Source organism: Macrotis lagotis, chromosome 1 (assembly GCF_037893015.1).
Source record: "Macrotis lagotis isolate mMagLag1 chromosome 1, bilby.v1.9.chrom.fasta, whole genome shotgun sequence".
NCBI lineage: Eukaryota > Metazoa > Chordata > Mammalia > Peramelemorphia > Peramelidae > Macrotis > Macrotis lagotis.
Window position 1 is genome coordinate 900,869,524 of NC_133658.1, and position 26,520 is coordinate 900,896,043.

General features: G+C 44.4%; 2 protein-coding genes across 2 annotated transcripts in view; one reads left to right on the plus strand and one right to left on the minus strand.

Annotated features, from left to right (window-relative positions):
- PRDM9 (PR/SET domain 9) overlaps window positions 1-8,572 on the plus strand; it is a 29,478-nt gene extending 20,906 nt beyond the window's left edge. The window contains exons 5-10 of the mRNA XM_074218948.1: window positions 2,032-2,203; window positions 2,988-3,089; window positions 3,338-3,609; window positions 3,992-4,059; window positions 4,512-4,705; window positions 6,886-8,572. Of these exons, the coding sequence (XP_074075049.1) occupies window positions 2,032-2,203; window positions 2,988-3,089; window positions 3,338-3,609; window positions 3,992-4,059; window positions 4,512-4,705; window positions 6,886-8,231 (2,154 nt within the window). The 3' untranslated portion in view covers window positions 8,232-8,572. The remainder of the gene's footprint in view (window positions 1-2,031; window positions 2,204-2,987; window positions 3,090-3,337; window positions 3,610-3,991; window positions 4,060-4,511; window positions 4,706-6,885) is intronic.
- A 913-nt stretch (window positions 8,573-9,485) lies between these two features.
- Window positions 9,486-13,105, minus strand: PSMC4 (proteasome 26S subunit, ATPase 4). The gene is made up of 11 exons (XM_074218949.1): window positions 12,990-13,105; window positions 12,775-12,873; window positions 12,491-12,677; window positions 12,256-12,402; window positions 12,039-12,148; window positions 11,856-11,949; window positions 11,050-11,217; window positions 10,871-10,947; window positions 10,556-10,724; window positions 10,274-10,329; window positions 9,486-9,719 (listed from the first exon to the last, which is right to left on the minus strand). The coding sequence occupies exons 1-11, from the start codon at window positions 13,023-13,025 to the stop codon at window positions 9,606-9,608; spliced, it is 1,257 nt and encodes a 418-aa protein (XP_074075050.1). The 5' UTR covers window positions 13,026-13,105; the 3' UTR covers window positions 9,486-9,605.
- Window positions 13,106-26,520: the final 13,415 nt, after the last annotated feature.

The following is a 26,520-nucleotide window of genomic DNA, read 5'->3' on the forward strand; positions in this document are numbered from 1 at the left end:
CTGAATAGATGATGGCTTCTCAGAGCCAGTGGTAAGGGTATTCCTGTTCGACTATGGGTTTAACTAGATGAACTCAGATTTCATCTACAACTTGCAGATTCTGGGAAATCTGCAGAAAGGGGAAATGGAAGAGAAACAGAATTTATTAAGTTTCTCCTACATGCCAGACATTATGCTAAGCACTTTACAAATATTATCTCATTTGATCTTCACAACAACCCTGAGAGGTAGGGGGTTTTACTATCCACATTTTACAGATGAAGAAACTGAGATAGACAACAAGTAAGTGATTTGCCTGGGGTCAGACAGCTAGTTAAGTGTCCAAAACTGGATTTGAACTCAAATCTTTCTTAGTCCTCGGTTCTCTCCACTGTGCCACCTAAAGGCTTCAAAGAAAAAAAGAATGCAGTGAGACCTGGGAAACCCTGTCCTCAGTGTCCTGGGGCTGCTTCCAGCTTCTGTCCTCTGCTGCTTAGGATGCTCCAAAGCTTTAGAGGATTCCGTGTCCTCTGCCTACAGGGAGGGAATTCTTCCCCATTCATGAATCAGTTCGAATTTATGAAGTACCTACTGTGTTATACTATGCTGTGCTAGAAACCCTGAGGATTCAAAGACTAAAATACAACTATCCCTGTCCTCAAGGAGTACATGAAGTATATACAGAATAAATATAAAAGGAATATAAGTTCATTTTGGCAGGAGCTGTTTTATATAGAAGATAGCATTTGAGTTGGGTTTAAGAGGAAATTAGATATTCAACGAGGCAAAGATGAAAGGAGAGTTTCCAGGCATAGGGGTTAGCCATTTCAAGATATGGGAGGGTGACATATCTTGTGTGAGGAGCAGCAAGTAGGTCAGCATGGCCAGACCTGGGAGTGAAGCTTAAGAAGACTGGAAAGGTCAGGGGTCAAGCATATTAAATTTATTTAAATACTGTCTGTGCATGGTGGGTTGGGCTGGAGGATGGTAGAGAATCGGCGAAGGTGTTGGAGAAGTCCTCAGTCTGAAATGAGAGACAAAGATCCTTGCCCTACGCTGAAGAACTTCTGATCTGCTGGTGAAACAATGTCTCCAGAATCCAAGTTTGATGAAGACAGGACAGACATGAAAATTAGTTAACATTTAAGCACAATCTCAGTAAACTGTAGAGAAGAGAATCAGTAGGTCAGAGTTGTGTAGTCAAAACAAAAATCAAACACTGGATTTGCAGTCACAGTAGTGCTGAATCCTAGAACTACTCTTTAATGAGCAGGTCATTTCACTTATCTCATACTCATTTTCATCCTTAAAAACTAGGAAGTTGGGGGGCAGCTAGGTGGCGCAGTGGATAGAGGCCCTGAGTTCAAGTCCCCCCTCAGACACTTAATAATTCCCTAGCTGTGTGGCCTTGGGCAAGCCACTTAACCCCATTGCCTTGCAAAAAAACTTTAAAAAAAAAAAAAGAAGAAAACTAGGAGGTTGGACTATATGATCTGGAAGGTATCTGACTTTGATCCTATTAGGAGATAGTGCTGTCTGTTATCCTATTAAGAAAGTCTTCCTGAGAAGGAGTTTCAGTGGAATTATGAAAAAGTAGAATGACAACAGTTCTTCTACTCTATTTTATCTAAATAAATTTCTGAGGACTACCTCTTTAGTCTCTGACCTGCACTCTCCTCTATTTCTTCCCTTTATGATCAGAGTTTCCACTGTTCCTTTTATATCTTTCTCCAGTCTCAGATTAATTCCTCACTTCCTTTCCTACTCCCTGTTCCTACCCCTGAATCCTTCTTTACCTGGCTACCCCTCCAAACTTCCCTTCCCACCATAAATTTCCACAAATATCTCCCACTTGATGCACCTACCACTTGATGTTCTCTATTTCTTCTCACAGGTTTTGATGAGTCCTCACTTAACACCTCTTCCTCCCACCCACTCCTTCCTCTCCTCCCACTTCTACATTCCTCTTCATGGTATTCTGAAAGGGGGATAGTGTGGAATAATGAACAAAACAGTGAAGAGAGTGAGATGAAACATATGTGTTTACATCAGAATAAGGAGATGGCCAAGGAACCAGTTAAGCCCAAGGCAGAGGGAATGATGGATTTATCTGAGGAGTTGAAGATAGTCGTCATGAATAACCTAGCCGTCTCAGAAGTCAAGAAACAGATGGGCCAGATGGATAAAATCTGTACCACCAACCAACTGACAGAGGAAAAAATGGGTAAGAGGAAGAAATTAGGGAACTAATTCCTCTGATAATCCCTTTCTGAATTCCGTATTTCTGCCTTGGTTGAGATCTGGCATGTTTGCAACAGGTCTGGGACACATCTGGACTGAGGTTGAGCACAGAGAGGATGTCTAGCCAAATGAGAACAGATGGCCAAGGATAAATGGTTGTCCTTTTGTGAAGGACCTCTGAAAGGAGGGTAGCTGGTGCCTGCCACTGGATTATGAAAGAGTTGCCCTTTTTTTAATACCCATTTTTTAAAATTTATTTTTATTAAAGATATTATTTGAGTTTTACAATTCCCCTCCCACCCCCCACCCCCACGGAAAGCAATCTGTCAGTCTTTACTTTGTTTCCATGTTGTACCTTGATCCAAAGAAGAGACAAGAAGTCTAAGAGGTTACAAGATCAGACATTAAGATATCTGTTTTTTGTCTAAATTAAAGGTAATAGTCCTTGGTCTTTGTTCAAACTTCACAGTTGTTTCTCTGAATACAGATGGTATTCTCCATTGCAGACAGTCCCAAATTGTCCCTGATTGTTGCACTGATGGAATGAGCAAGTCCTTCAAGGTTGAACATCACCCCCATGTTGCTGTTAGGGTATACAGTGTTTTTCTAGTTCTGCTCATCTCACTCAAGAGCTGCCCTTCTTAGGAGCTGAAAATGAGAGACCCCCTTTAGGAAATTTAGGAGGGAAGTATGTTTTCTTAACTGACAGAGGTCCCATCTTTGCCTTTACTTTACTCCTATCACTACAGTTGCTGACCCCATTCCAGAGTGCAGAAGAAAGGAGGGTGAAGTCCGTGTGTATAATTTACGGGAAAGAAAGTACAAAGTGTACCAAGAAATCTGGGACCCTCAGGATGATGACTATCTCTGTGAGTAGCCCTCCCATTCTTTGCTATCAAACCTTTACCCTTTCCTAGTGCCAGAATGCTAGTCCTTCCCAGGGATCCCAAATCATGTCAGATTTCTCAGGGTCAAGATAAACATTCAATGATGATGCCATCTAGTATCCTGTACTTCACAGTCATACTTTCTCCCTTTTCAGGGGATTGTGAGCTTCCAAACTAATATCTAGTTTCAATTATTCCTAATCCTAGTCTTCATTGTTCCCTTTCTCCAGTCTGTGAGGAGTGTCAGACTTTCTTCCTGGAAACCTGTGCTGTTCATGGGCCCCCCAAGTTCGTCCATGATAGTGCCATGATCAAGGGACATCCGTACTGTTCAGCCATCACCCTGCCACCAGGACTAAGAATTGGGCTTTCAGGGATCCCTGGTGCGGGACTCGGTGTATGGAATGAGGCCTCAAATCTTCCCCTGGGTCTGCACTTTGGACCCTATGAAGGGCAAACAACAGAGGATGATGAGGCAGCTAACAGTGGATACTCATGGATGGTAAGATAACTTCCACTCTCCACTTCTTCCTCCTCTCAACCCCAGTCCCTCTTCTTGAAGGGCACAGCTTACTAGTTGAAGGCAGCTCAGGCCTGGCTGGGTGGTCAAGGCTCTGTCCCAGGTACTGGTTAGGAAGACCAGTCTCCAGCTCTCAGAGGGCTCCTGATCTGATAAGGAGGCATGGCTTTCACCCACTGGGGTTTCTTTCCCCTCCATCTGGTTAGGACAAGGTTTGACTGATAGAAACAGAAGACCAAGTATCACATCATCAAAGTATATCACAGTGTAAACTAAGTCAGTCCACCCTAAAGATCTGCAAAGTAAGAGTGGCAGTCTGCATATAAAAAAACACATGGATTTAATGTTGTTCCCCAAATTCCAGGTCACCAAGGGTCAAAACTGTTATGAGTATGTGGATGGGAAAGAGGAGTCGTGCTCTAACTGGATGAGGTGAGAATAACTGGACTCAAACTCAGAGGTCAGCCTTCACCAGACTGATCTCCTTCCTGTCGGCTTTTCCAACTTTGATTTGCCACCTCTAGGCCTTTTCTTTATCCAACAACCTTTTTACTTGAATCTGGGAAAAAAAATTCCTGCCCAGTTAAAAAGTATTGAATGGTCCTGGGACTCCTGTGAGACAGTCCCTGCCTCCCCTACCCTCCCTTTCCTGGCCCCTCCCCACCATCTAAAGCAGTTAGAGTTAGTCAGATGTATGATTAAGTAGCGGGAATAATTTGGTGGCATGAAATGTATGGGGTACGTGTGAACAACAGGCAGCAAAGATCCAGTGGGGTGAGGCCTTGATGGAGGGTACTATCTGCATGAAATATTTAGGTTTGTTCAGGGAGTGGCATGAAAAGGTGGTATTTCAAGCCAGTATTTCCCCCACATGCCAACCTCAGATATGTGAACTGTGCCCGAGATGAGGAGGAGCAGAATCTGGTGGCATTCCAGTACCACAGACAGATCTTCTACCGAACCTGTCGGGTCATTAGGCCTGGCTGTGAACTCCTTGTCTGGTATGGGGATGAATATGGTCAAGAGCTGGGCATCAAGTGGGGGAGCAAGTGGAAGAGGCCGCTCACAGCTTTGACAGGTGAGCACAGGACTGTGGGCACAAAAGTTGATTAAGTAGAAGTTATATTAAACTAAAGGTGATAAGCATTTTCTAATTCCCTGTCCTTGACAGAATAAGACCTAATTAATTCAGATTCCGTTGATTAGCAACAATGAGAATGACAATGATTTGGGGGCATGGAGTCTCCGCAGAGAACTCCTTCCTCCAGTGCAACACTGGTAATTATTCTATAATTTCTATCTTAGTTGCCTGGGACACTGAAAGGTATCTTATGATATATTTATTCAAGTCAAAGGGATTACTTGAACCTAAGTCTTCAAGACCCCAAGGTCAGCTCTCTTACACATTCCAAGTGATGCTTTTTTTGTTTCATTTTGGTTTTGTGAGGCAATGAGACTGTGACTTATCCAAGGTCACATAGCTAGTACTTATCAAATGTCAGGCTGTATTTGAACTCAGGACCTCTTGACTCCAGAGCTGATGTTCTATCCACTGTGCCACCTAGCTGCCCCTTGAGATTTCTGTTGAGCAAAAAATATTAAAGTAATTTTTTTCTTCTGAATATTCCTCTTCATAGAGGATCAGTATTCTTTCCAACCAAATCTTCAAAAATTTAAGGATTCCTTCTACCTCCCGTCTAGGAATTTATTTTTATGTAAAAAGACTTTAAAAGGTAACCCTCCCTCCTCCCCCACCAACCCCCATTGCTATTTTTTAAATAATTTCATTTCACTTAGAGGTTTCTTACTTGATAACATACTCAAAGGTTAAGGTTGCATTCCTTCAGAAGTTTTTATAATTCAGTCTTTTCACCATATCAAATTGCTTTTCTCCTAAGCCTGTTCTTCATGGTATATTATACATTAATTCCCCTTCAGACCCTCTTGGGCCCAGCCTCCTTCCTGGCCCCACTTTTGGAGGACACCACTTTCTGACTCTCAACCTCCAAGAACCACTTGCCAATGATATTAAGTCCTTCCCAGTCCCCCAGTGGTCAGTCCCTTTCACCCCCAAATTCCTTTACATACATCTTGTAAAACATTTCTCCTTGCAGCACCCACAAGCCAACGTTTGTGCTCAGCTAACATAACCTTTAATAAGCTATGGGGAGGGGCAGCTAGGTGGCGCAGTGGATAAAGCACTGGCCTTGGAGTCAGGAGTACTTGGGTTCAAATCCGGTCTCAGGCACTTAATAATTACCTAGCTGTGTGGCCTAGGGCAAGCCACTTAACCCCATTTGCCTGCAAAAATCTAAAAAAAAAAAAAAAGCTATAGGGAGGGGCAGCTAGGTGGTGCAGTGGCTAGAACACAGGTCCTCGAGTCAGGAGGACCTGAATTCAAATCCAGTCTCAAACACTTAATAATTTATCTAGCTGTGTGACTTTGGCTAAGTCACTTATCCCCAATGCCTTCAATAATAAAAAAAAAACACAATGGGGAGGCAGGCATCAGAATAGGAATAACTTGAATAAGATGTTACAATTTATAAAACATAATTTGGACCAATCTAATTTTACAGATGGAAAACTGAGGCTCAGGGAGACTAGGTGATGATGTACCAAGACCCGAGTGTACATCTTCCAAGGACTTCAAAGTATTTTTTGACTCTGCATTTTTATTCAGACAGTCCCTTTTGAACATCAGATGCAGCCTGTTGGAATAATATTGCAATTAGCACTGATTCCTTGCTGCTTGCATTTCTGTATTGGACCTCTTTAGCATGTTCAATGGGGGGGGGGGGGGTCACTAACAAGCCTGAAGAAACAGTATTTAACATGTGCTTTTGCCTTTGGATGAAGAGGTTAAAGATTGTAGGCAGGGTCACCAAATGGCTGGGTCCCATGGAACTGAAGTTTCCTTCAAAAAATAATTCAAGTTGTGCCTTATCTTAACCACCCAGATTATATAGCATCTTCATCCAGACCAAGTCTCATATGGTAGCTTAAGTGAACTCTGTCTTGAAAGGCCAGGGGAGGGGACATCGATCACCAAGGGTGACCTGTCATGACCCCAAGGGACTCCTCAGTGAATACATATGGGAGACTTAGGGGTTTCAAATGTAAAGCATGTTTATTGACACATTTGTGAGGCAGGTGAAAATGGTAAGATCTACAGGATATGATTTGGGGGAGGAAAAAGAATGGGAGGAGGCTCTGTCCACTTAATGAAAAAAAGCTCAGTTTTTCTTATTTCTATAGGGGTAAGTCCAGGAATACATCTTGGCCCTGCCTGCCCTCTGGGCTTCTCCATGCCTACATTGCTCACTAATCACATGCTGCTCAAACATCCCTCTCAAGTATTCCTGGATTCAGGGACAAGAAATAATTATGGGATGGGAGAACTCCAACCAGACCAGCAGTTGCCTCTGCCTGGTGATGGCTGTGTAAGCACTAAAGTAGAAACTTCCCAACAAGAACACCCCGGCTCCTTGCTGGGGAAGACCAAACAAGGGGATCTGGAGGAACTATCCAGCCTGTCTCAGAGTCAGCAAGTGAGAGAGGAGGAAAGGTACTCTGGGGAGTGGGATTTCAGCAGGATCCAGGGAAAGAGCACTAAACACACCACACAGACATTCCAGGAGAGAGATAAAAAACAGTTTGGGAAAAACCTACAAGGATTTAGCTCCAAGTCAGTCATCACACACAGGTGGACACACTCAGGAGAGAAGCCTTATATGTGTGAGGAGTGTGGGCGAGGATTTGCACAGAAATCATACCTCACAAGGCACAGGCAGACACACTCAGGAGAGAAGCCTTATATGTGTGAGGAATGTGGGAGAAGATTTACACAGAGGTCAAGCCTCAAGATTCACAGGCACATTCACTCAGGAGAGAAGCCTTATGTGTGTGAGGAATGTGGAAGAAGATTTACACAGAGGTCAAACCTCAAGATTCACAGGCACATTCACTCAGGAGAGAAGCCTTATGTGTGTGAGGAATGTGGAAGAAGATTTACACAGAGGTCAAACTTCAAGATTCACAGGCACATTCACTCAGGAGAGAAGCCTTATGTGTGTGAGGAATGTGGAAGAAGATTTACACAGAGGTCAAACCTCAAGATTCACAGGCACATTCACTCAGGAGAGAAGCCTTATGTGTGTGAGGAGTGTGGGCGAGGATTTACACAGAAATCACAACTCACAAGGCACAGGCAGACACACTCAGGAGAGAAGCCTTGTATGTGTGAGGAATGTGGGAGAAGATTTACACAGAGGTCAAGCCTCAAGATTCACAGGCACATTCACTCAGGAGAGAAGCCTTATGTGTGTGAGGAATGTGGAAGAAGATTTACACAGAGGTCAAACTTCAAGATTCACAGGCACATTCACTCAGGAGAGAAGCCTTATGTGTGTGAGGAATGTGGAAGAAGATTTACACAGAGGTCAAGCCTCAAGATTCACAGGCACATTCACTCAGGAGAGAAGCCTTATGTGTGTGAGGAGTGTGGGCAAGGATTTACATGGAAATCAGGCCTCACAAGACACAGGCAGACACACTCAGGAGAGAAGCCTTATGTGTGTGTGAGGAGTGTGGGCGAGGATTAATACAGAAGTCACACCTCATCATACACAGGCAGAAACTCAGGAGAAAAGCCTTATGTGTGTGAGGAACGTGGACAAGAATTTTACAGAGTTCAGACCTCAAGAGACACAAGTGGACACACTCAGGAGAGAAGCCTCATGTTTGTGACAATGTGGGTGAAGATTTACATACAAGTCAGCCTTTATCACACACAGGCAGACACTCTGGAGAGGTCTTATGTGTGTGAGGAGTGTGGGTGAGGATTTATACAGAAGTCATACCTCATCAGACATAGGTGGGCACATTCAAAAGAGAAGCCTTATAATTACCTAGCCGTGTGGCATCAGGCAAGCCACTTAACCCCATTGCCTTGAAAAATCTAAAAAAAAAAAAAAAAAAAAAAAAAGAGGGAAGCCTTATATGTGTGAGGAATGCAGGTGAGGATTTATATATGTCAGGCCTTCTCATACACAGGTGGATGCACTCAGGAGAAAAGCCATGTGGGCAAGGATTTACAGAGGTCAGACCTCAATAGACACAAATGGTCGCACTCAGGAGAGAAACCTTGTTTGTGAGGAGTGTGGGTGAGGGGGTTTTACATGTCACCGCTTATCATACACAGTGGCAAGATAAACTCAGGAGAGAAGCCTCATGTGTGTGAAGAGTGTGGGCAAGGATTTAAACAACAGTCCCACCTCATCAGACACAGGCGGAAACACTAAGGAGAGAAGGCCTTCCTGTTTATAGTCAAGGAATTACCCAGAAGCTAGACTTCAGCATATGCAGATGAACACACCAAAGTGAGATGTTTTACAGGTATCAACGACTATGGGCAACATAATTTGGACAAATCTGATCAAATATAAGTATCTGCCATCAGTAAATGTAACTTATGTATTAGGTGGCACAAATAGGAAAGAAATGGGTCTCCCTCTTCTCTGGTCACCCTGAGTCAATGTTCAAAAAGCCTTCCTGGCTATTGCCCAATCACTATTGTGCATATGGGGCAAACAGTATCTCATCAAGCACAAGGCTCTCAGCAGAGGGACTTGAATACTTGGGGACTGGTTTGAGGTTTTAGTTTGGAGAGATTTGTGCTTCTCCCTGTGTTTCTGTTAAGTATTTTATTACAATAAACTTTCAAGTTGTTAATGCCTTAACACTGAGAAAGGATGAGACATTAGGGGGACATGAGAATGGAGTGTCCCAGGGAAGATAGAAACAGAGAAAGGCAAAGAGAATTCTTGATTTAGGCTTAACACCTCAGAGGGAATGGGTTCAATCTTGTCAATTTATTGAAGAAAACAATTCCATATATGAAGAAGGGGACTGGCCCCGGAACTGTAGGGGTACCTGGGAAAAGTAAAATGAGGGAAGGCCCTGGACTTAGTCAGGGGTCACTTGTAGAACTCATGTTCCTGTTCATCCTTCTTAATGACTGTTTTGTATGCCTTCTCAAAATCTTTGGCCAGGACAATGTACCGATTTTCACGAACAGCTAACATTCCACCCTGGAAGAATAGGATACCTGGGGTTAACACATGAGCCATCCTCAAATCACACCCACATCTCAGACATGTATATCTAAAGGAGGATGAAAAAGCCTTTTTCTGTACCCTCAGATCTGGAGAATCCTGGGTATAGAATTAGGAAGATGAATTCAAATATAGCCTCACACACCTACTTGTTACATGAACCTGGGCAAGTCACTGTATTGGTTTGCCTCAGTTTCCTTAATAACCCAGCTTGTAGGGTTGTTGTGTGGATTAGAGATTCTCTGTACATCAGAGATTATCCGTGAAGTACCTCACATGCTGCCTATCATAAAGTTGGAACTATCACTTCTTTGGAGAAGGAAATGGCAAACCATTCCTGTATTTTTACCAAGAAAACCCCAAATGGGTCACAAAGAATTGGACACAACTGCTCTAACTGAGAACAACAATACAAACACTTATTCCCTTCCCACCTTGGTTTATTTTTGTAACCAAGTCTGTATTTGAACAAATGAAACGAGGGAGAAAAGAAAGAATGAAGAGTTGTGATGGAAAGAAAAGCCACTCACCTCCTGACAGATAGAATTAATATCAGCTCCAGAAATCTTATCTGGGCGGGCAACATCTAAGGAGTTAGTCAAGGAAATGGTTCCCTGAAGAACAGAGAGGTGGGCAATTGGCTTCTGATTAGGAAACCAGAGACTGCCCTTCATCTCCATTTTCTCTAAGTAGAATCTAGGGCATAATGGTTAAAAACTAGGTGACTTTTAACAATGGTGTTGGGGGGGGGGGGGGCAAATAGGATGGTAAAAAAGAAAACATCCTCCCCATCTGTCCTTAGAACAGGATACAATCTTCCAGATCGACCTCCTCTGAGAGGTTCATCTTGCTGGTGATAGTAGAAAAAATTAATCTTTTCTGTCGGCGGTCAGGCAAGGGAAACTCAATCTTACGGTCAAGCCGGCCAGGTCGGAGTAGAGCAGGATCCAGAGTGTCTGCCCGGTTTGTGGCCATGATTACCTGGTATTGGAAAAGAGGTCTCATCTTCTCATCTTGCCCCTTCTTCCAGAACCCTGCTTTTCCAAAATTTCACATGGCCTCCCGACCCCCCCCCCCCTTCTGGCCCTGCTCCAGTCCTCTTCCTGTTTTCTACCCAATCCTCCAACCTTGACATTGACATTCTGGTCAAATCCATCCATCTGATTTAAAAGTTCAAGCAGGATTCTCTGAACCTCCCGGTCAGCTGGAAAGAAGGTTCCACGGTCAGCCCAAGGGCCTCATTCCTGGGCTAGAGCTAGTTCAGAACCTGTCCTCCCTCCCAGCTTCCGACAGCAGGTATACTCACCCCCAGTTTGGGCATCAAATCGCTTGGTGGCAATGGCATCGATCTCATCAATGAAAATGATAGCAGGTGCGTTCTCTTTGGCCAAACGGAAAACATCCCGGACCATTCGAGGTCCCTCACCTAGGTACTTCTGCACAAATTCTGAACCCACAACCCTAATAAATGCAGCTGGGGGTAAGAGAAAATGAAATCACACCTTTTCCTGTCAAAAGCCTGGAATTCCCAACCTCCCCTGTATTGTTCTATCCTAGGTGAAGGGGAGCTTCTGAACAGAGGCAAGGGAAACAAGCATTTATGAAGAACCTCCCGGATTCTAGGCATTGTGCCAAGAACTTTGCAAATATCATTAATTTGATCTTCACGGGAACCCTGTGGAGTAATGGTTATTATTCCCATTGTACAGTTGAGGAAACTGAGGCATACAAAATGTATGTGACTTAACACATGGTTAGTAATTATCTGAGGCAAGATTTGAATTCAGGTCTTTCTACCTCCAAGCCTGGCACTCCATGTGCCGTGCCACCCTGGGACCCTATAAGGATAGGAACAGGAAAGAAAAACCTATTGGTCATTGCATTTCCTATCACACAAGAGAGTTTATTTCAAGTCACAAAGCGCCTCAGGCCCAGAACTTAACTCCAAATCTGGCCTAAAGGAAGAATGGAGAAAGGATGGGAGGAGGAATCAGAAACTTAGAAACTCCTTTAAGACAAGAACGAATTCTGCCCCCACGTAGCCAGTCCAGGTAGCGACTGTCATCAGGATGAACTCAGATAAAAGTAAGCATTTGCCGGAGGATTCCTCACCTGTTGTGTGGTGGGCGACAGCCTTTGCCAACATAGTCTTCCCACAGCCTGGGGGGCCATACATGAGGACCCCTCGAGGTGGATCAATTCCAATCTGAAATGCCAGAGGAAGAGTGGAATAAGGAGGGCAAGCCAGGGATGCGAATGCTCCACCTCCCCCTTCTTTGGGTTCGTTCTCCTCACCTGCTTATAGAGCTCGAAGTGGGTCAGCGGGAGTTCCACAGCCTCCCTCACCTCCTGCTTCTGGATGTCCATGCCTCCGATGTCTGCGTACATGACGTCGGGCTTCTGGTCTGGAGGGGCACAGACTGTGAGACCAGGCTCGGGGGCCTTCCCAGGTCCCAGGGGCTGAGAGGCGCCTCAAGTCTGGGGCTCCCCGGGGGGCCTCTCCTCTCCTCACCCGAGGTCAGCATCATGATGCTGCTGTCGGCCTCCGGGGGCAGAACGTCCACCAGAGCGTTGCTGTGCTTGTGGAGGGCCACCGAGGCATTGGGCTTCAGCAGCTCCCTGTCGATGGTGCTGAGGATCCGGACGTAGTAGTTGGAGCCTGCGGGCCGGGGGGAGAGGGAAGCTGAGGCCCGGCGGCTTCGGAGCAGGGAGGGCCCGGCCCCGGGCGCGCGCGGGCCCCGGCCTACCCGTGGTGGAGCCCACGATGGCCGTGTTCTGGTCCACGGCCTCCAGGAACTGCCCGATGACCAGGGGGATGCTCTGGATGCGCTTCACCTCCTCCTGCGCGTGCAGGAACTCCTTCTTCAGGTTCTTCTGCTCGTCCTTGATGTACTCCTCCTGCACCTCCAGGAACTCCAGCTCCTGCTGCAGCTTCTGCGGGGACGCGGAGGCTCGGAGCCCGCCCCGGGCCCCGGGCCCCCGCCCCCCCGCCCCCGGGCCGCCGCCCCCCGGACCCCCGCCCCGCACCCACCTTGTAGCGGCTGTACAGGTCCTCCAGGTCCTCGGGCTCCGGCCCCAGGAAGGACAGGCCAGTCTGCGGCCGGGACACGGACAGGGCCGGCAGCTCATCCTGGGGGCCGGGGGAGAGGAGCGAGGGCGGTCACCCGGCGTCCCGCGCCCGCCCCGCCGCCCCGTGCCCCCCGCCCCGTGCCCCCCGCCCCGCGGGGCCGCCGAACCCTCCCGGACCTGAGCCTTCTCCACCAGGATGCCAATCTCCTCCATAGCAGGCGCGCCGGGCCTGGAGCTCCGCCGGAACTGCCTCAGTCATCGCTTCCGCCGCCGGTCCGGCCCGGAAGCCGACACCCGGCCGCAAGGGCCTGTGGGAACTGTAGTCCGCCCGGCGCCTCGGCCCACGGACTTCCGCCTCGGAGCCGGGAAGGCCCGCGGGTTGCCGCCAGCCCCGCCTCCCCTCATTCCCCCCCCTCCCTCCGCAGGGGATTGTGGGAGGAGCGATCTTTCCCCTCCCTCAGCCCCGCCTCGCCCCACCCGCAGGTCCCGCTGGAGTCCCCGGGAGGTGAGAGGGAGCCCCCCCCCGGCGGCCGGCAGGAAGGCGCATGCGCGCCCCGGCCCCGGCGCAGCCGCGTTTAGCGTCCTAGAGGCGGGGAGGGGGGGGCCGGAAGCCCGAGCTTCGGATCCCGCCCCGGCCGCGCTCAGGGGAGGAGGCTGGGCCGAGTAGAGGCGGCCTCCGCTCCGCTCCGCGCCGGGCCTCGGCCCCCCACGTGCTCGGCGGGCAGGAGGCGGGACTTCCGGCGGAGGCGGAACCGGGGGCCTTCCCCCAGGAAGCGGGGCTTCGCTGCGCATGGCTGCTGGGGCCCCCAGTCTCCTGACTTCTCCAACTGCAAATCCCGCTTTCAAACTGTTTCCCCGGGGGCGGCTGGGGCAGTCGGGAGGGCCCGAGTTCCAGTGCGGCCTCAGACACTGCCGACTCACCCAGCTGTGTGGCCTTGGGCGGGTCGCTCAACCCCACTGCCTTAAAGTTAAAAGAGAGGCAAAAAGCTACAGCACCGGCCTCCCTTGTGCATCAGTGCCCTGACTGCGTGTAGGTTTGTTGTAGGGGGCAGGGGGTCGCCGCCTCCCATCCGAAACCTCCAAACTGGCACCAGGAAGAGGGGAGGGGGCACGGCTGCCCCTGACCTGGGCAGGACACCGCGATGCAGGCCCTTTGGGGCAGGTGGTCTCTAGCGTTGTCGGGGGGGGGGGGGCCATCCCTCGGCTTTGAGTGGCCCTTGCCCCGTGGGAAAGGAAATGGCAGTGTTCACAGTTCACACCCCACGAGAAATAGAGTTCTTCATGAAGAAAACTTGGGCAGCCGATGACCTTAGTATCAGAATTGTAGAACCCCTGTTGGAACAGTCACACCCATTGGGCCCCTGAATTCTGGCGCCTCTTGCTTGAATTTTGAAAAGAAAGCCATGCTTGCTTTGGATCTGATAGAGAAAAGAACTGCGAGTTCTGATTCACAGAGGCAAGTTGTTAGAAACGGAATTCACATATAATTTTTGTCCTTTTTTGAAGATGACCAGGACATCAGGGAGGTGATGCCGTGACATGAAGTGGCTGTGCAACATCACCAGGCTCACTCCTCCAGAGCCATCTGCGTCCAGTGGCCAGATATGGATGGCGATGAATGGAGATGGCCCTGGATTAAGTGACTTGCTCAAGGTCGCACAGCTAGTAAGTGCCTGAGGCCCGATGCAAACTCCCAGCCTCCTGACTCCAGAGCCCACTGCACCATGGAATTAAAATTTCTGGAGTACATTTAGTGACCCTGGGATACTGCTCCAAGCATTACAACTGTAACTTTATTCATTGGAAATCAAATAAAATTTTTCCTGGTTCCAATGTACAAGTTTCTCATACTTTTAGAGGAGGAATGCCCAAGTCTATGGGACACATGGTCAAGGAGCCAGTTATCAAAATGGCTCATCTTCCACCACCTCCCCTTGACACCCCCCCCACCCCATTCTCACAGAATTCTAATCCTTTCCAACTTTAAGATACTTGGAAAGATTAAAATAAGTCAGAATGCCTTTAAAGTAAAAAACACAGGGCAGCTAGGTGGTGCAGTGGATAAAGCACCAGCCCTGGAGTCAGGAGTACCTGGGTTCAAATCCAGCCTCAGACACTTAATAATGACTTAGCTGTGTGGCCTTGGGCAAGCCACTTAACCCCATTGCCTTGCAAAAACCTAAAAAAAAAATAATAAAGTAAAAAACAAAAACTGAAATCTCCCAGTGGCTGTAGCCAGAAAGGTCTGAAATCTCAACATCTTAGTGTTTGCAGCCACTCCCATGGAAATTCTCAGATTCATTTTGCCCAAGGCAACAAAAACTCTTGAGAGTTGGGGGGAGGAAAACTTCCAAGGGGACCTTAGGACTTAAAAAAATCAGGGTTAAAAACAGCAGGGTAGACTATTTAAAAGGCCTTCTAATCCAATTCAGACTTGATGCTAGAGCCTCCAATATCTCTGACAAGTGATTATCCAAGTCTCCCTAAAATAAAAGCATTTAATACAGAGCATCCTAAAAGTCTCAGTGCATTTTAAATGTTTGCACAGTTTTACATTTTTCTGGCATACAAAGTGCTTTCCAGGTTAAAGGCCTTGTCCATTTTCATATGTAGTAACAGTCCGGATCTGGATTTGAATGCACATCTTGACTCAAGGACCAGTGCCCTATCCACTGCACCTCTAGCCGAGCTTAATCTTTACTGACTTAGTTGAAATTATTTTCCCAATTCTAATAAGAAAATCTTAATGTTTTGGAAGGAAGAATATATTGTGATTTTTAATCTCCTTTTCAGTTTTCCTAGGAATATTAAGAAATAAATAGTTATCTAAAAATCCCTTCCCAATTTTGTGCCGAAGGCCAAGAATAAAAGATCTTTCTTAGGAAAATGGATTTTTCTTAGTAGAAACCAAACTTTGTACCAAGAATCTCTAACCTAGTTGAGATATTTCCTGGAGTCAGGAGATCCTGAGTTCAAAGCTGACCTCAGACAATAATTAATTACCTAGATGTGTGACCTTGAACAAGTCACTTAACCCCATTGCCTTGCAAAAAAATATTGCCTGGAGGGGGTAGCTAGATGGCCCAGTGGATAGAGCATTGGTGGGGAATCAGGAGGACCCTAGGTCAAATTTGGCCAAGACCCTTAATTTCCCAGCTGTGTGACCTTGGGTAGGTCACTTAACTCCATTGCCTTGCCAAAGGCAAGGAATGTGATGAGAGAGAAATCTTATCCTTAAGGAAGAAAAATAAAGTATAAGAGGTAGCAAAATTACATAATAAGATAATGGGTTTTTTTTTTTCCTAAATTAAAGGTATTAGTCCTTGGTCTTTGTTCAAACTCCACGTTTTTTTCTCTGGATACAGATGGCATTCTCCATTGCAGACAGCCCCAAATTATACCTGATTGTTGCCCTGATGGAATGAGCAAGTCCATCAAGGTTGATCATCACCCCCATGGTGCTGTTAGGGTGTACAGTGTTTTTCTGGTTCTGCTCATCTCACTCAGCATCAGTTCATACAAATCCCTCCGGGCTTCCCTGAATTCCCATCCCTCCTGGTTTCTAATAGAACAATAGTGTTCCATGACATACATATACCACAGTTTGTTAAGCCATTCCCCAATTGAAGGGCATTCACTTAATTTCCAATTCTTTGCCACCACAAACAGGGCTGCTATGAATATTTTTGTATAAGTGATGTTTTACCCTTTTTCATCATCTCTTCAGGGTATAGACCCAGTAGTGGTATTGCTGGATCAAAAGGTATGCACATTTTTGTTGTCCTTTGGTTGTAGTTCCAAATTTCCAGAAAGGTTAGATGAGTTCACAGCTCCACCAACAATGTATTAGTACAGGACCTAATTTCAAATGTGATATCTTACTAACTGTAAGTGTAACCTTCGGTGTGGTGAGTCACTTAACCCTGATTACCTCAAAAAAGCAGAATATTGCCTCCTCTCCAAAGAACTGGGCTATTGAACCATTTAAAGTAGGTTTCTTTCTCCTTGTGAGAAGCAGTTGCCTTGAGGATATACCTTTCTCCATATTAAAAAGGATTATGATACCGAAATTGGTAGGTGAATGGAGTCCCTTTTCAAATATGCAGAGAATGATCAAAGGAGTGTTAATCTCAAATTATATTTCAACATGCCATGATTTTTCTTGTGCAAGATTCCTCCAAAATTAAGTTTGGATGATCTTGTCAGATATAGCCAACCACTGGCCTTCAAAGCCCGTTTATGCGGCCCACTTCACATAACCAGAAAAATGAAGGAATAATCCCTTAACCCTTAGCTAATATGACTCAACTTTTTCACATAACTAACCTTGTGCAGCTCTTGACAAGTTTTTGTTGGGCAATGCAACCCAGAAGAGCTAAAAGGCTGAATACTCATGAGGAGGAGGGAGATATATTGAGAGCAGGGCCCAATTTGAATCTCTCTCTCTCTCTCTCTCTCTCTCTCTCTTTCTCTTTATGCTAAAAATAACTTGACTATTAGATTCATATCAAAGTGAGTGAAATGATTTCCTGAAAGATTTATGCCTAAATCTCGGAATGGTATTTATATTTTTACTTCCATGCCAATGACATTTTAGGGATACAAAAAGTTTTCTTAATCAAATTTCTATCCTTACTGGAGGAACAAGGAATTCTACACATTTTAGTTATAGGAAAATACCAAGGCTGAAAAACTTTTTAGATTGAAAGCCACTGATTCATGATGGACTGAGAAAGCAATCAGCCTTTCATGGAAGTAAATAACACACACACCTGAGCAGGTGACAATTCTATACCCTGATACCTGTGGGGAATGTGTATGTCTGTGTGTGTGTGTATATATGTATTTTGGATCTTCGAGTCATAATGGGATTGCTGTGGTTAGTTTGGGGATCTGGTTGGGTCTCTACCATGTAAATGGATGTAGCGTCCTATAATTTCACATTTATAAATGAGAGGACAGCTTCCAAGATGACTAGTTGGAGAGGATACAAGACCCAAGATCAATCCTCACCACCAGCTGGGGAGCACAAAGATGTAGGATCTGAGATCACTTAGTTGGAGGTGACAGCTCTCAAAGGGTTCATAAGTCAGTCAGCCAATAAACTTTTAGTTAGCACCTATTAATGAGCTTGGCACTGGGTTAAATACTGGGGAAACACGGAGAAAGAAAGACAATCCCATCCCTCACAGAGCTTACAATCTAATGCTGATGTTTGTCCTTCCTTCTTGACAAACACCATGACATCTGGGGGGTGATGCCATGACAAGAACATGAATTGGATTTGAGTGAGGGGGTGCTGTGCAAAGTCACCAGTCTCACTTTCTCCTCCAAAGCCATGTGGGTCCAGCAGCCAGATAGGAATCAGGACAACTGGAGATGGCCCTGGATTCGAGGTAGTAAGGGTTAAGTGATTGCCCAATCTCACACAGCTAGTTAGTACCAAGTGTCCTGAGGTGGGATTCGAACTCCCAGCTGACTCCAAGGCCAGTGCTCTATCCATTGCACCACCTAGCTGCCCCTTGCAATCTAATAACTCACAAAAGGAAGCTGGGGGGAGGAGGGGAAGGTACCCAATGTGGGGAAATGATATCTTCTGGTCCAAAGGAGTGCAGCCAATTGGGAAATGAAGAGATGTTTGGTCTGGAAGTCCTTTTTGGGGAAAAATTCTTTGTATCACTCTCTGACGTACCAGATCAGGGAAGGGAATAATATAACAGATGAGGGGTAATAACTTTTTTTTAATATAAGAGAAATCCCATTTGTGAATCCGTTAGCAAAGCTTCAATTTTTCAGTTCTAAGGGATTCTAGGGCAGTGACTGGCTAAATAGGATGGCAGAAACAAGACCAAAAACTTAAATTTCTAACCTCTTCAACATGTGGAAATGTTATCTGTTGAAACTAGGGTGCATTTTAAAAAAATAACCTAGGTTTTGGAAAGTATTGCCATAAATTTTGAAAAGAGGAAAAAAAAATTTCCACCATTTAGGAATGTAAGGCAATAGAGTGATAAGTGACAAATTACCTAAGTGATCTAAAGCCATTAGCAGGATCACCTAACAGGGCTCTTTTGTCTCCAAATAACCTGACTACTGCCAAGGAAAATGACCTTGAGGCAGGTTCTTTTGATGAAAGAATAATAGAGCTTTAAGGAGTCTACATTTATAGAAAGCAATATCAATACATTTTTTTAATTATTTTTTTTACAAGGCAAATGGGGTTAAGTGGCTTGGCCAAGGCCACACAGCTAGGTAATTAAGTGTCTGAGACCAGATTTGAACTCAGGTACTCCTGACTCCAGGGCGGGTGCTTTATCCACTGCGTCACCTAGCCACCCCTCAATACATTTTTTTTAAGAGAAAGGATTTTTTTTTTAGTTTACAAATGGTTTTCTAACATAATTTCTTTATGTAGTATAGAAATATGGTCCAATCCCCACCTAGTCTCTCTGGGTGGGTTCATTCATCCCACCTGTATCCATTCTGACAGGTCACTGGTTCCCCCAAAAGGCAGCCATGCCTCTGCTTAGTGGTGATGCTGGTGTGGGGAAGCTCTAGGTTGACTACTCACAGCTGTGACTTCTAGGCCCCCACTAATGTGCCTCTGATTTAAATATAGCAGCCAGGATGATGCCTTTCACTCTTTTTTCTTTAATTTTATTTATTTAAGGCAATGGGATTAACTGACTTGCCCAAGGTCACACAACTAGGTAATTTAAGTCTGAGACCAGATTTGAACTCAAGTCCTCCTGACTCCAGGGCCAATACTCTATCCACTGCCCCATCTAGCTGCCCCCCACCATTCACTCTTGATCATGAAACATTTGTTAAACTAGAAGGCAAGAGCAATATATAACTACCCCTTTGAATCTGGGTCCCACCAGTACACATAGTGGCCATGGGGGGAAAGTGGCCATAAACTTATAGGGATTTAACAGGGAGGAACTTATTTGAGGAATGTCCCTGAGGTACCTCACAACTCTGGATGAGACACCCTGATATCTTTTTTGTCTTCATAAAAAAGTGTATATACTTGTCAACCTTCTGTGGGGGCCACATCTGAGCCTCTGCACTCTGCAGAGAGTAGAATTCAGGTTGCTTCAAGGTCCCCAGAAACATTCAGGCTCCTCCTCCTATCCCCACTTAGCTGGGCAGTGAGGCAGCTTTAGCTATCTCAACAAAACAGTTCTCTGAAATCTCTAGTCATTACTCGGCTCTGCTCATCTGGTTCTCAGGTAGTTTCCATGGCAGGTTATATGATGTTGTATGACATTTCATATTATCTGTTTATGTTATTATTCCATTATATTACATCACATCACGCCTATTGTATTACTTCATATGTTATATTCTATTATATTATGCAGAACAGACAAAGGCATCTTAACTTCTCTTTTCTCAAATTAATCTTTAAATTCTGTCTCCCATCTTCGACTAGCTCTTGCCTCAGTTCTAGGTTCCCTTTTGTGAAGTGACTCAGCCGATGAGTCATTCAACTTCATATTTGGTCACCAATGATTACAATCTTCCCATAGCTGGCAAAATGTCCTTCCCCTTCCAGGGCCACACACCAGTCATAATAATCAAACAAGCTTCTGGAAACAAGTTAGTTTCTCAGAAAGTGGACTGCCTTTCAGGAGTCACAATGTCTCCCAGCTGTCTTGGTATCTACCCAAACATTGAAGGGCTGCTTTCCTCCTCTTACAAATGTCTATGTCCAACTGAGAACTTGTGTGCATTACTCAGAGACATAATGGAAACAGGCCAGAAAGAGAATGCATTGCAGTGGTTGGAGGCTAGTGGATGCTTGTGCCATGGTTTTAACTTTCTCAAGGATCACTTCCCTGAACTTTTTGAGATTATAAAGAAGTAAAAAGAAAACATACATCAATTCTTGGAAAATGAATTTTTAAAAAGTGTGTGTGTGTGTAACTGTTTATGTATGTATGCCTGTGACTCCTTTGTTGCCTACACACTCTCCCATGTCATCCCCACTCTCTCAAACCCTTTATTTGAAGCTACCTTTCCCACTAGCTTTCTTTCTCTTAAAATTATTTTACTACTAGAAAACCCACACTTTCTTCTTATTCCTTTCTTAACTCCTTATAATCTGGTTTCCAACCTCATCCTCCCATAGAAACTTCCTCCTCATAGGCGCAAACACTCTTTTTTGCCCAATTCAACCTCCTCTCAGTCCTCAACCTTCTTCATCTCTCTGCAGCCTATGACTATTTCTTCCTCCTCTCTGAGTTTTCTGTCTTGGTTCTCCTCCTCCCCTTCTGACCTCATTTTCTTTTGCTGGATCATCCCTGTTTTCATGGCCCTGTCTGTTTTCTCTAAGACACTCATTTGGGAAGGGAAAAACTAAAATTATTAGATAATTGTATATTGCCCTTAGTCAACCTGGGTTACAAAGTCAACATATAACTACTTCCCAAGAGACAGAGAGCACTGATGGTTGAGATTGGTAATTCACTGTTTTTAGTAATCCATAGAAAATTGTATGAGAATAAGAGATGCTACAAAATTTGTAGGACAAACAATCCAATTTTCCAAAATAGGAAGGGGAAGGAATCCTCTATTTATAGATCAGAGAAGGCTGGATTTTTATTATATAACAATATCCTAGCAAATATCTTTCTGAGAAGGCTCTGGTGTGGCTTTGTCATTCCAGACTCCCTTCATTTCCTTTCCAACAGAATTATCAGGTTGGGGAATCAGGAAAATGCTAGAGAGATATATGGCTGTCAGCAAAGCATTAGACAAAGTCTATCCTGTGATCTATTATCAAAGTCTATCATTACTGTTCATCATGCATGAACAAGCTGCATGAGTTGAGCTAGCCTCAAGTGAATAAGCCTAGGCAATGGAGTTAGCCATCAGTGATTTTGATTCACAAACACACACACACACACACACACACACACACACACACACACACACACACACACATATACACACATACACACACAAACCAAACAGGTCTAACAAGTATAGAGATCGGGGTGATTTTGTAATGATTTGTATAGGGTGAGAATATTTACTTTCCTACCTTTGTCGGGTAATATTTGTGTATGCACAGGGTGGTTGGCAGACTTGACTTCCTCTTAGAGGAGGAAGTGAACAAGTTGAAAGACCACCTCTCCCCTCATCATATTTGCAGGGCACTTGAAATGATTTTTGAAAGAATAAAAGATGAATGGAGAGAAGGAAGGAAGAGGAAAAGTCAATAAATTAGAGTGTGAAGAATATGACAAAAAAGGGAAAAATAGATTTAAAGCTGGATGAGATGGACTGTCGAAGCCAACATTCTTATTTTATAGCTGTAGAAAATGAAGCACAAAGAAATTAAGTGACTCTATAATTCAAGTTTCTGCAGTAGAATCTGAACCCATATCTTCTTGACTCCACCTTCCATTCTCCTATCTACTGTACTAACACTTCCCTCAATAGAAAGAATGATGGAATAATTGGAACTAAGTAATAGGCATAGATATATTCTGTTAAGAGATGGTGTCTGAGATTTCCATTATGAGGGAGGCACAATGGATAAAACACTAGGATTAACTAGCAAGCCACTTAATCTTATTTGCCTCAGTTTCCCCAATTGTAGAGTGAACTGGAGAAAGAAACAACAAACTATTCCAGTATCATTGCCAAGAAAAATCCCAAGATGGGGTCAAAAAGGGTCAGACATAACTGAAACAACTCAATAACAAAGATGGTATTGTAGATACTCTGAGTTCTAGGTGTCTCTTTTAAAATGAGGAGGTTGGACTTGATGGCCTCTGAGGACTCTTTCAACTCTACAACTCTCTGATACTATTTCCAGATCATGGCTTGAAATGAACTAGGGAGTTATACAGTTGGGACACTGGGGCTCAAGTGAACACACTGACTGCTTCCCATTTTGGCTGATCCTTGACTTTGAAGGACTTCTAGGCCATGATTCCTCCCTTTTACACCTGTCCATGGGATGGGTGGTTGCTGCAGTTGCTGCCTACTGCATTTGAGCAAAATGACAGATACCCTGGTTGTTAGAATGCTACAGCAAATCCCTGAGCCTTTGCGGAGGGTGCAAGATGGATCTATCTCCAGAGGCAAAGACAACGTGAGCTTGAATGAAACAGAGAGCTTGGTAGCATGTCCAGATCTCTGGGGTCTCCTGTCAGGAGACCTTGGATTCCAGAAACACAACCTCGTTTTAATGCTCCCACACCCTTCAGGGTAGAGAAGAAAAACTCAGTACTCTGCTCATTTGGCACGAGTCTATCAGAAATACATTTATTGATATCTAAACATCTCTGTTTAGAGAGCAAGAATTGCAAAAAGGCAGAATCCTCTCCCACCATCAAACATTGACACTACAACCACAACCACTTATAATTTTATAGTAAACATGAAACAAATGCAAAATTCCAAGGTCAAGTTTAAATGAAGGATATAAAGTTTAGGTGAAGGATTTTAAGTAGCTCTGAATTAGTAACTTAACAACAACCTATTTGGTGCTGCTACACTCAGTTGCATTGGTCAAAGGGTCTTCTATCTTTATTCAAGCATCACCCTAATTCTTTCATCAGAGAGAGAGATCAGAGTTCTATTCTGAACGTTGACTTACTTTTCCTTTTGAAACTGTTTAAGCCTTTGATAAAGATGTTACATTTTTTACATTTTTGGGACTGAAACAGAGTACTTGTATCTCAGTCCATCCATAGGCATTTACCTAAAACTAGGTTACAGAGCTGTGCTAAATGCTCAGATTACCCACCCCCCCAAAAAGGCAAATGTAATACAGTTCCTTCCCTCAAGAAAAGTATAGTCTAATTGAGCATTCAATATATAAATAATTTGGAACATACAAGATAATTGTAGAGTAGAGGGAAGGTAATTGCAAAGGGAAAGGCAATAGCAGTGGGGGGACACCAGGAAAGGCCTCCTGGAAAAGCTGAGATTTGAGGTGGGTTTGTAGGAAAACTAAAAGTCAGAGATGAGGAGGGAATGAATAAAGCTAGATCAGAGAAGGCTTAGAGGGAAGTAAAGTATGAAAAAGACTAAAAATGCAGGAAGAGGCCAAATACTGAAGAACTCCAGGCGCCAAATAGAGAAATCTATATCCAGTCCTGAAGGCAATAGGGAGCTATTACTGTTTGCTGACCAGGGAGGTGGCGTGGCCAGCTCATTTTTTGCCAGCCAAGCAGAGAATTATTTTATCGGGGTGGAGGGGAGAGAGACTTGGGGTAGGGAAGGCAATTAGTCCAGGTGAGAGATGATGACAGCTTATATCAGGGAGGTAAATGTGTGGAGGGAGAGAAGGGGATGATACGATGTGTAGGAGTGATGTAATGGTGGAAAGTACTCAAGTGAGAATGAGAAGCCATGGAAGACCTCTTGGTTGTGAGCCTGGGATACTAGGAGGTTTGTATTGGCCTCAGTAGAAATAGGCTAGTTCTGAAGAAGGATGAACTTAGTGGGTAACTTAGTTGGACATGTGGAGTCTGAGTTGCCTATGGCATATTCCCTTTAAAATATCTAAAAGGCATTACTATATTTAGTGACGTGGGACTGGAGGTCAGGAGAATGGTTGAAGCTAGACAGACATAGCTATGGGAATCCTCTGCTTAGAAATGATCATTGGGGCAGCTAGGTGGTGCAGCGGATAAAGCACCGGCCCTGGAGTCAGGAGTACCTGGGTTCAAATCCAGTCTCAGACACTTAATAATTACCTAGCCACTTAACCCCATTGCCTTGCAAAAATCTAAAAAAAAAAAGAAAAAAAAAAAAGAAATGATCATTGAACCCATGGAAATTGAAAAGAAAACTAATCATAAAGTATAGAGGGAAAAGAAGACCAGCCCAAAAGCTCGGGGGGACACTTAGAAGTATATTTATGAAACATGAGCGGCTTCGGAAAATACCCCCAGTTAGAGAGTTTTCACAATGGTCTTTTCTAGGAAAGGTTACCTTCTCTCATGTGGTCCCATCCTGCACCTCTCTATCACAAACAAGGGAACACAAGGAAATTACACAGGGTGCACCAAACATGATTAGGAGAAACTAGGTAAGATCAGTCATATATAATCTTCATTTTTTAAAAATCTCTTTAGATTGGGTACTTTAGACCCTTGAGTAAATGCCTGCAATGAAAGATATACGTCACTACCTTCTCCATTAGCTCTTGTCTTTCCAGAAGTGTGAGTCGAGTTGGGGAGCTGATGATTAGAGAGCTTTAGCTTTACAACAGAGAACCTGAAGCCGGTCCATGGCCCTCATTTGGCAGAAGAGAGGGGAGAATAGAATGACAGGGACCAGTTGGTCACTCCTGGGAGCCACAAAGGAGACACTCTCAAGTGCTGGAGGGCCTTGTAGGCAACTTATAACTAATGTGACCCTTAACGTCAGAGTAGAACCTGTTAGGGTCACTCTAGGGGACAGAACTAATTCCTGATTAGAGATAATAATGATTTTCAACTTCCAGAAAATCTTCACCATAACACTATTAACTCTTACGCATAAAATGTTTATTTAATGATTACTAAGGTGAAAGCAAAAATAATCATAAAATTTACTCATTAGAAAACAAAATCAGGAATCCTCAAACATCACAGTTACTCAACAGAAAGTAAAAATAGGACTAATCAAAACATTGCAATCCACCCATTAGCACACCCTTTACATAAAAGTGAGTCAGCACACACTTAAGATGGCTAGCGTCAGGTATATGAGCAACAGGAAAGCCCGTATCTGAGGGAAAACATGAAACTCTAAATTGTAAGACTTGGGAATAATCCACCCACACAAAGTCAATACCATTCTTTCCCTCACTGCAATCCCACTAGGCAAGGCTCTTCTGCTTTAAAACAGTGATATAAACTCTTTCATCTCTTAGCCACCCTTAATGGAGTACTAGAAAGTGTGAATATTTTTGTTTCTGTTTTTGTAAGGCAGTGGGATTAAGTGACTTGCCCAAGGCCACACAGCTAAGTAATTATTAAGTGTCTGAGGCCGGATTTGAACTCAGGTCCTCCTGACTCCAGGATTGGTGCTGTAACCACTGTGCCACCTAGCTGTCCCCTAAGTGTTAATATTTTGACACAAATAAAATTAACATTTTATTTTTTTTTTTCAGTAAAAGCAGTTCCTTAAAACTGAGATTTATAACTTTTCAGATCTGCAAATAGCAGGAGACTCTGCCATGTGGAGCAGCTAGGTGGATCTGGAGTCAGAAAGATCAAAATTCAAACCTGACCTCAGAAACTTACTGTGAGACTCTGGGCAAGTCATTTTATCCTTTGCCTCAGTTTCCTTATCTGTAAAATGAATTGGAGAAGACGTGGCAAACCATTCCAGTATCTTTGCCAAGAAAACTTCAAATGAGGTCACAAAGAGTCAAACATGACTGAAAATGACTAAACAAAAACTGCTTTTGTCCAGTCAATTCAGAATCAAAGCCCTTCCCCAGCAAAAGTCAATTCAAAATCTGTCATCGCTCTTTCTCCCCCTCAGAGTTGACCATAGAGATCAAGGAAGCATTCCTGGGAGATCAATCCTCTCTCTGGCTATAGATGGTGCTAAGTGCAAACTCATAGAGCCGGATATGAGAGCAGGATTCAATTCTCCTCCAATTCTCAGCAGCCAAAGCTCTCTGCTGACCCAGCTTTCTCTAGTCTCTATTTCAGAGAATGGCCCCCAAAACAGCTGTTAAGCCTTC